At 34.2% G+C, this 10,556-nt stretch overlaps 1 protein-coding gene across 1 annotated transcript; it reads right to left on the bottom strand.

Moving 5' to 3' along the window:
• Positions 1-898: 898 nt before the first annotated feature.
• Positions 899-5,796, bottom strand: bphl (biphenyl hydrolase like). The gene is made up of 7 exons (XM_030132526.1): positions 5,602-5,796; positions 3,898-4,001; positions 3,636-3,802; positions 2,273-2,426; positions 2,040-2,171; positions 1,826-1,949; positions 899-1,726 (listed from the first exon to the last, which is right to left on the bottom strand). Exons 1-7 carry the CDS (start codon positions 5,670-5,672, stop codon positions 1,636-1,638), a joined length of 843 nt encoding a protein of 280 aa, XP_029988386.1. The 5' UTR covers positions 5,673-5,796; the 3' UTR covers positions 899-1,635.
• Positions 5,797-10,556: the final 4,760 nt, after the last annotated feature.

Here is a 10,556-nt window from a genome sequence, read left to right as displayed (position 1 = left end):
TGGGATTATGTTGCACAGATTTTTAGAGGTTGAATTTATCATAAATTGTATACCAATATATTCTGAGCTTTAAATTAGATTATTTTACCCAGATGTTTAGAAGTTTTATTAGTTATAAGTTGTATACCAAACCAGGCAGGCAGCCCTATGTGCATGATATGATCTCCCATATTATGATACTGTCAAACAAAGCCCAAGCAGCTCCCACAACAATAAAATGTATCAGTTTATTATACATTAAAAATCTGAAAATTTTGGATTAAAAGCCAGTTCACTTTCATCACCGTCACATCCAGTAAAAATGTAACTTTTTGAGTTTTCAAAGCTTCACTGATCTCTGCTTCCTGAATTTAATTCACAAATGTGTGAATGAATCAGAACCAGAGCCTCTTTGGTTTCATTCAGAGACAGAAAGACAGGAGAGTCACCAGAAGGAATAAACAGAGTCTTTCAGGATTCTGAGAATGTTTTCAGAATTCCTCTAAATCTTGTTATTTGTCAGATTATTTTTCATCACCAACTTGGCTGTGAGTGGACCTGGGGTCAGCATTAGTACAGCTAAAAGTGTATGTATGTATGTATTTATTTATCAATATGTTGATTCAAGCTATTGATGGACAAATGATCCTACTGAATAATTTAGCATTTAGTATTTAAAAGTATGTGCTATTTTGTCCTAATCCATGTAATTACGTTAAGTAAAACTGTGCAACTTCATCTTATTACCTCTGCCAAGGAGGTTATGTTTTTCCCAGGGTTTGTTTGTCTGTCTGTCTGTCTGTTTGTTTGTCTGTCCGTTAGTGTGCAACATAACTCAAAAAGTTATGGACAGATTTGGATGAAATTTTCAGGGTTTGTTGGAAATGGGATAAGGAAGAAATGATTAAATTTTGGTGGTGATCGGGGGTGGGGGGGCCCACGGGGGGGGGGGGGGGCACTGATCAGCCTTGGCGGAGGTCTGCGCTCTCCGAGTGCTTCTAGTTTTCTTATATTAGTTGCAAACAAACTAACAATTATCGTCTAACTTCTTTGATTAAAGATAACGTAAGGATAACAGTTCATTCCTACATATTTTAAGTATTTGTTTTCACCATCCAAAAGTCCAAGTAATCCAAACATACACTTTAGAATAGATGAAAAAAGGTGTAGATATTCATAAAATCGCATTCAGAAAACCGGACTGATCAAAATACACAATTTTATAAAAAAAAAATAAAAAAAAAATCTGAATATGATCATCTGCAAAGGATTTCATAAAAAAGTAAGAAAATATGGAAAACTAATTAAAACAAAAAAGAAAAGACAAAATAAATTGAATTTAAAAAAAGATTAATAGAAAATTGCCTGAATGAATTGAAAACTTAGCAATTTAATAAAGAAAAATTACCTGTAACTAACTGTGAACGTGGGATATGAATAAAAATAGTATTTTCCCCTCATTTGGTGGATTCTTTTAAAAAATGACGATGATAGCTATATAAAAGGAAAAAAAAAAGATTCACATTTGAACAGAAAAGTAAATTATTCACATGCTCTGCTGTCAGAGACTTGGAAGAAAGGAATAATAAGTGAAGTCAAAGTAAATATTAACAGAGTAGTAGTGATGCAATATTTAGTGATTTTTGTGCTAGTGTGTCAATTTTCAAGAAATTCCTCCACCAGTTTGTTGAATTCAGCAGCAAATCTCAGGTGAAGATTGTGTTTTCCCTCTGGCATCAGATGTAAGCTAGGTTTGGGACAGAAAAGCTCATATTATCACATGTCTCTGGTGTTAAAATGTATGATGTTATTTCTGCTATTGTTAGTGTGATGTGTGAAGTCTTACCGTGATCCTTTGACGTGTTTGTGGAGAAAATGTGGGTGGAAGTTGGCGACCATGGGGTCTTTCTCTCCATGGATGATGAGCGTTGGACAGTTGATTAAAGGCAGAAGCTCAATACAGATACTCCCTATAACCAGAGGAGATTTAAAGTCATTATTAGTTGAACATCACTAACCCTAACCTTTGTTTTGTCTCTGCAGCAACATGAACTCATCACCTTCTGGCTTCTTTGCCAACTGTGCATACCCGTCCACCCAGGCCTCCCAGGTTTTGGCAAAAAGTTCTGCCCCATACACCTCCTCCATTGGCTGCCTCATCCTCGCACTCCACTTGGTGACATCACGGACCGCTGGGTAAAACCAACGAACACACAAACACAGATATGAGAATGTTTAGGGTGAATTTCACAGTTATCCATGACAAAGAAAAAAGCAGTCAAAGTGGTCATACCATTGCAAATATCGAGATCCTGCTGAGAGACAAATGCATTGGATCCCCAAACCACCATTTTGTTGATTAAACTGGGGTTCCTGGCGGCTGCAATCAGAGCAGTGATTCCTCCATCGCTCCACCCAAGCATAGAGAATTTACTAAAGCCTAAAGCCTGCAAATGAAATAAAAACAATAAAAACTCATCCTTAAGTCTTCACATAGAGTTCACTGATTTAAAAATAAATCCATGATTGGTATTAATGTATCTTCTATCCTGTCAAAAAGTCTCAAAAATACTGCAGCATGAAGAGTATACTCTTGATAGGCATAAGACTATAGTTTTAAAGAAATCCCTGAGGGGTTGACTGGTTTATGAGATCATCAATATGATACTGAGTCAGCATCCATTAACTTCCATCATCTAATGCCGGGGTTCCCAAAGTGGGGTACACGTGCCCCTAAGGGTACTTGGAAGAAGCTCAGGGGGTACTTGAAATTTTTGGGGAAAAATACATTAAATAAGTCATCATATACCGAATACAAAATAACCAATGAGAATTAATGGTGAATACTAAAACACAATAAATACAATCATATAATAGTTTTATTGTCAATCATCTTGTTTAAGCTTTGGTAACATTTTAGAACATTTCTATTTTATATTATTCAAAATGAGTTTATTTGAGTAATTAAGTAATTATTTTTTGTTGATGAAAGGTTCATTTATTAATTAATGACCAATTTATTTATGTTTCTTATCAATGAAAGACGGCACTATTCAGTTTATATTTTGCGCTGAAAATTTACTTATGAAATTTGCTATTTTTTAAATATTACAGTTAAATGTGTGTTGTTTGTTTATATAGTTTTGAAAATACAAACAGACACCTTTGGCAAGGAAACAAATTTTGCCTAATTTTTTTCAGTCAAAAATGCTGAAGCGAGAGTTGGGGGTCCTTGGCTAAAGAAGTATATTTCAAGAGGTACTCCACTGTAAAAAGTTTGAGAACCACTGATCTAATGTATTATTTATACGACAGGTATTTTGAGAATTTGCTCTTCAGTTATCAGCTGACACAGGTTATCAGCTCATGTTATTGGTGGTACTGAATCACCTATAACTGTTTTTAAAATAATTATAATTTCAGGGTGTTCAGTGTGTCTCCTAATTTCATTGAACACACAATGCCGATAAAGTCTATTCTATTCTATTCTATTCTATTCTATTCTATTCTATTCTATTCTATTCTATTTTGTGCAGTTCATAGAGTTTCTCTTATCAATATCTCAATATTTACCTGAGCATCACTCTGTAAAACTTACTGAGTAACTCTCATGTAGGATTACTACTATTACTGCCCCTTCACTGACGCACACACACCGTCATTAGATCCACTGCGTCCTTTGCGTCTCTTTCAAAGAAGTCCAGAGGGAAGTCTCTCTCAGGTGGACGGGACTGTCCATAACCTCGAGGGTCCCATCCAATCACAGTGAAGCATTCTTTATTCAGAGACTTCAGCTGTGGTCCAAAGTCAGTCCGAGTGCTTCCTGCATTAAAACCAAAAGCCTGTTCAGGATCTTGGAGGAAACCATGTGACAGATGGACTGTGTAACATGTTGTGTGACCTTTTTCTGTTACTTACCCAAAGCACCAGGAAGCAAGAGCACAGCATGTTTACCTCTGCCGGTCTGCTCATAGTACATATCCACTCCATTTACATGCTGCCTGCCTGAAGTCACAGAGGAGCTGCAGGAAAACAGAGAACAATAGTGAAAATACACATACCTACATACATACAGACAGGTGACAAATTAACCTTTAAAGACCCAAACATCCATCACCAACCAAAACCATCTACTGATCTAAACTGTTTAACACCTGATGATACATTAATCCTATCAATACATGTAAATAATTGGTGTAAAATGCAGTTTGTCATTTTTTCATGGTCATCAGATATGACCCATTTGGACATTCAGAGGCTCTGTAATGAACATGGAAACACAATCATCTTCTACAACATTGATTCACCAGTAAAACCCATGGAGTTGGATCAATGACAGTGGATGGAGACACTTGTTTTTACATTCAGTTAACAATATCTTTGCTGAAAAAGTAAATATTTTTCTCAACTTTTCTCAGTTTTGATATACTTAACTTTGAATTTACTCTGAGTTTTCATAAACATCTACATGATCTGTGAATTAGATATAGGAAAATACATGATTTACACCAAAAAAAAGCAAAATACAGAGGATAATATTAAAAAAAAGAATGGGTGATAAATCAGTTAAGAAAGGTAGAAATAGAGAAAAATTCATTTAGGGTTAGGGTTATAAATGGGTAAATAACTGGTGTAAATGCAGTTTGTCATCTTTTCATGATCATCAGATATGACCCATTTGGACGTTCAGAGGCTCCGTAGTGAACGTGGAAACACCATCATCTTCTATAACATTAATTCACCAGCAAAACCCATGGAGTTGGATCAATCAAAGTGGATGGACACACTTGGTTTAGGTTCAATTAATGATATATTTGACTGAAAAAGTCACTTTTTCCTCAGTTTTCTCTGCTTTTGCTATAATAAACCTCAACTTTAGAGTTTTTATGAACATCTTCATGATCAGTAAATTAAATACAGGAAAATACCTGATTTAGACTGATAAAATACAAAATACAGAGGATAATATTATACATAAATGATGGTAAATCACTTAAGAAAGGTTGGATATAGAGAAAATTTCATTTAGGAACTGATATAAAAGTAGCGCTGGGTCTTTATGAGTTAAAGTGTATTAATAAGGTGGTGGATATGCATCAAGAACAGTTTTACTTCTCCTTTGGCACCTTATCTACAGTCTGAAACATACAATAGAATAATACTAGTGGAAAAAAATAATAAGGGCTGAAATAAATATGCTGTTCTTTTTTGATGTCTCACTTTGTCCTTTTGTGATTTTCATCATTTGACATGATTATTTCTTTTTTGTGGTTATATTTTAATAAATTATATTCTATATGAGTTTTCAGTATAATGGTTGTTTTCATTTTTGTTTGAGTGTCATTTCCACAGAAACTGACTAACCTTTAGCCTTAGTATAGTCCCTGTATTTTTTGTGTATTTTTGTAGCATTAAATAAAGAACTTCTACAGTCATACCACGCCATCTAGTGGAGAAAAATACAATAAGACTTAAGAAGGAAAAAAAAAATCCTGCAAGAAAAGGAGAGCATGTAACCAGAAGAAGACATTCCTAATGTTATACTGCAGCTTTTTGTGTTCAAAGTCCGTTTTTAGGTTCTTAAGCTTATAAATGTAGTTTGATCATGTTGAACAGTCTTACCAGTACGTCTGGGTCGAAGCTGTCATGGTTCTGCACGCAAACAGACGTGTTCGCACTAAAAACAGCGCCATACTTCAGAGGTGCGCACAGACAGACACCACGGGTTTTCCTAAAGCAGTTTACAGATTAACAGAGTCCAATCCTGCACGGAAAGTTTTTTAAGGAGACCCAGGAAGCTGCGACCATTGTGGTATTTTCCACGTCACGTTTATTGCCAAAAAAATTTAAAGCGAAAGTGCCGATATGAATAAAAGTCTACATATACTTGCATAGAATGTACAGTATGCTGCTGAGATCCCCAGGTAGGTCCCTATTTACTACGGAGACATTCTTAAAAATAAATAAATAAATAAAATAAAATAAATAAAAACAATGGATAAATTCTTTGTGACGACTGATATTACAGACTTTGGATTGAATTCATTGTCAGTTTGGAGTTGTGTAAATACCTGCATTGCACTAAGATGCTGATACTTAATTCCTCAAAGGTAACTAATTGGTTATTCTTGCAAGTTACTGTCAGAAGAGAAGAGAATGTTCTTTATTGTCATTGTAAGATGTACAACAAAATTAAAGTGCCATCCAGAAGAAGACACAAAAAAAAACTTCTAAGGATCATATAAAATACAAGAATATGATAGCTCAGTTATTACATTTGCAAAGAATTTTTTTTACCAGGCAAATAACATATTAAGTTATAATGTTATTGGCCAAAAGTTATTACATTATTGGTTCAGGACTTTTATTATTATAATAAAATCTACAGATATCTCAAACAGTGGCAGCAGGTGGAAGAATGTGTTTCTTGGTGCAAATGCGGAACACAGCAATGAAGACATTCTTTTCAACAGAAACACCTTTAAAATCAAAATCAGTAGCATACACACATTAAATATTGATGCTTCTTCCAACAATTGCATTTGCATTGTTTCGACATTGAAAACTCATCACTCGCAGGCCTGCAGGGTTTAGATTCATTTTCAGTGTAACCTCAATTAGCAGACATTTTTTGGCATAAATGACTTCTTCACTGTGCAAGATATTCCCCTTTACGATTATACGCCAGAGGTGGAACCAAGTCTGTTTTGCAAGTCACAAGTAAGTCTCTGGTCTTTGTCCTCAAGTCCAGAGTCAAGACTGTCAAGCCCCATGACGAGTCCCAAGTCCTAAACTTTGAATTTCAAGTCCTCTGAGTCTTTTTAACAGTAATAATATATGAGATTTAGATGACATTATATACACCTTTTAAATCGGCATTTATTTATCAAAACATTGATTGTATTGATTTATTCATTTCAAGCATGCAAAGAAACAAAATAAAACAAAACGAAGCAAATTAAGACAAAAACAAAATAACATTTAAGAGAACAGAATCTATCTTCAAGTGCATACAAGTCTGAATTTTGCATGGTTGAAAAGGAGTAGGAAGAAGTATAAACTTATTTAATCCTACCCCTCAGTGCTTTTACACCTTTATCACTAACTTAATACAAGAATCAAACAATACAATTTTCCTAATTTTAGCATTTTTAGCAATGTTAGCAAACAGGTTTGATAAAATAAGTGAACTGACAACATATACAAAATGTACAAAAACAAAATGCTGATTAGGGGTGGGAATTGATAGAATTTTATCAATATCAATGCCATTGTCAATTCTGCTTACCAATCCAATTCCTTATCAATTCTCCTATTGATTCCTGAGGGGTTTTTTGAGTGGGAAAAAAGTAGTTTTGACAGGTCATAGTGGAGCTAGTTTGACCATAACAGATTTTTCCACCTTATTTTTCAAAATTACGATGTTGTTCTTGTAATATTATGGCTTTATTCTCGAAATATGCCAACATTAGTCTCATAATTACGACTTCATTATTCTCCTAAAGTTATGACTCTTTTTGTATTTGACTTTATTCTCAAAAAATTACGGGTTATATCTTGATATTTTATGACTTTATTCTCGTAGAGACAAGTGCTTTTATTTTCTTATCACCCCACAAGATTATTTACTATAGGGATAAATTGAATTTATCTGGATCCATTTCCATTTAATATGTTGATTGGCACCCTCTCAAGGATGTACATGTTTAATTCTAATTCTCTATATAAATATTTATATAAATACCAAATTTCTATTTTTTTTAATATTTCATTTCTCACTTGTGGTTTCTTTCTACCTGTCTTTTTCTTTGCACTTGTGTGTTGTATGTTGCTGCTGTCAACTGGGAAATTTCGCCCCGATGGGATCAGTCAAGTCTTATCTTATCTTATCTTATCTTATCTTATCTTATCTTATCTTATCTTATCTTATCTTATCTTATCTTTCAACAGTTCAGAAGATGAATGAATGGATCCATTTGTGTCTCTGTTTCTACGCATGAAGAATTGCTCATTTATATTTATTTGACAAAACAGAGAGGAGAGGAATCAAAGGAAGAATGTGATGGGAATGGACTCTATCATCTCTTCAGATACATACATCAGATCTCAACCCAACTAAGACTATTAGATAGCAGTCTCCGGCATCATCAGTATTACACATTAAAATTGATACACATTCATTAATACACTAAATAAAACAGTAAGTTCTGGGAAAAAGGAGATCCTCCCAGCAGAAGATCGACCGTAGAACGAATACCGAGTAGCACTGAAGCTGCTCTGGAGACACGTGTGGGAAAAGCACCTTGCTGAGACACTTCATTTAGTTTTTCCCTTTCATTTGTCACCTGTCTGTAGGTCACAGAGGTCACTTCAGGGTTTACTCAGATAGACCACATACAGTACTATTATGAAACCGGTTATTTAAAAGAAATCCAGTTTTGTGTTTCCGTGGTTTATCGTTGCGTACATCAACACCGATCAGCTTGAGGAAAGTGAAAATAAATAGTGTTTTCAAATGCTTTGTGAGCTGTTTTTTCTGATACTTCAAACACAATAGTGAAATCGTGGAAAACAAGAGACTTCAGAGTGAGTCTTGCAATTTCCGCCTGTTTCCAGAATATTTAAGTATAAAAACATGTCAGTTGGATTGATCTTTTTATGTATCTCAGGACAAGGAGATAAATGACAAGTATACTTATAGTTGGGCAGATACAGAGGATTCAAGTCAATTTCAAGGAAAACATCAAACAATGTCTAATTGTGATGTTTTGCCGCTTTTTACTGTGTCTTGAGAATTTAGAATTTGGGCTATTTACGTTTTAGTTTTTTTTTTTTAGTTTTTTTTTGTACTTATGTCTAGAGTTCATCTAAGGCACAGGTGTCAAACATGTGGCCCAGGGGCCAAATCCAGCCCGCCAAAGGGTCCAGTCTGTCCCTTGGGATGAATTTATGAAATGCAAAAATAGATATTAAGAAATTAACAGTCATTTTAGTTCAGGTTCCACATTCAGACCAATTCAATCTCCAGTAGGTCAGACCAGTAAAATTATATCATAATAATCTATAAATACTCACAACTCCACATTTTTCTCTTTGTAAATGGAAATATTTTCATGCATTTCCACTAAAACAAAGTATAATTTCACAAAAAATATGAATAATCTGAACAAATATGAACAATTTGAAATGTTTTAAGAAACATAAGTGCAATTTTAACAATATTCTGCCTGTTACTAAATGTTATGTGTATTTGTAGATCCACTGTGATCTGTATGTTATAATGAACATGTGGAAATGATAAACTGAGGCAGAATATTGTTAAAATTACACATATTCTTTCAGTTTGTTCATGTTATTCACATTGTTTGAAAGGACAGTTTGTAGATGTGAACATTTTCATTGTTTAATTTTACGTTTTTCACTGTAAAATATAGAGAAAAGTTTGGAGTTGACATTATTTATATATTATTATGTTATTATTTTACTGGTCCGGCCCACTGCAGATCAAATTAAGCTGAATGTGGCCCCTGAACTAAAATGAGTTTAACACCCCTGATCAAAGGGTTTCATCCATTATTTAATTGAGATATCAATCATGATTGTCACAGTTGCAGCTATGGAATCTAGAAACATAGGGACTTTACAGTGTTGTTGTGTTATTGGTGCAGCCATAGCACAAGAAGTAAATAATAATAATAATAATAATAATAATAATAATAATAATAATAATAATAATAATAATAAATAGATAGATAGATATCAGGTTAAATAAAATAAAAGATTTTTTTCTGTGGCATAGAAGCTCTTCTTGAGTCTTTTTGTCCTTGGTGTGATTGTCCTAAACCTGCCTGATGTTAATAGTTCAAACAGGGAGTGTCCAAGGTGAGAAGTGTCCTTAATGATGTCCTTAAACCTTGGTACCTGTGTAGTTTTGCTCATCAGTCCTAGTGTTGGCCTGTTTCTTCAGAAATGCAGGAAGATTAATGCACACAAACAAAAAAAAAATTATATATGTTTTTTTAGTTGCATGTAAAATCACCACTTGGATAACACAGTTTGAGCATAAACTGATAAATTAAATGTAATAAGTATTTGTCAAACTAGCAAAATAAGGAAGAAGTAAGAATTAGAGGGTTTCATCCAATATTTAATTGAGATATTAATCATGATTGTCGCAGTTGCAGCTATGGAACCTAGTAATCTAGTAATATAGGGACTTTACAGTGTTGTTGTGTTATTTGTGCAGCCATAGCACAAGAAGTAAAAAAAAAAAAAAAAAAAAAAAAAAAACATATCAAAGTAATCCCTGAAGCAATTTTTTTGTCTTTGATGCATCAAATCATCAAGTTTTCTCACCCCTCATAACAAAGATACCACATCCTCCCACACACACAGACACACATCTACACACATGATCTGAGAGAGGAGTTTATTATTCATCATCTCTTCAAAAAAGGCCCTATTTCTAACGCTAATCATAGGTTCGACCCATTACAGTGAGCGCTCAGTCCTAGTTCTCTGCAGGCGGGTTTTTGTAAACGCCTCCACTCTCCACTGCCTGTCACTGTGTCTGAGCT

This window comes from Sphaeramia orbicularis, chromosome 4 (genome assembly GCF_902148855.1).
Source record: "Sphaeramia orbicularis chromosome 4, fSphaOr1.1, whole genome shotgun sequence".
Lineage (NCBI taxonomy): Eukaryota > Metazoa > Chordata > Actinopteri > Kurtiformes > Apogonidae > Sphaeramia > Sphaeramia orbicularis.
The sequence above is the reverse complement of the archived record's forward strand: the minus strand, read 5'-3'. Positions and strand labels throughout refer to the sequence as shown.

Bases quoted from the DNA above. Each gene is read 5' to 3' on its own strand.
- bphl (XM_030132526.1), bottom strand. From the start codon at position 5,672: ATGGCGCTGTTTTTAGTGCGAACACGTCTGTTTGCGTGCAGAACCATG. The intron at 3,803-3,897 runs GTAAGTAACAGA...GTTTTAATGCAG, and splicing joins CTTGCTTCCTGGTGCTTTGG to GAAGCACTCGGACTGACTTT. The intron at 2,427-3,635 runs GTGTGTGTGCGT...TTTCATTTGCAG, and splicing joins ACGCAGTGGATCTAATGACG to GCTTTAGGCTTTAGTAAATT.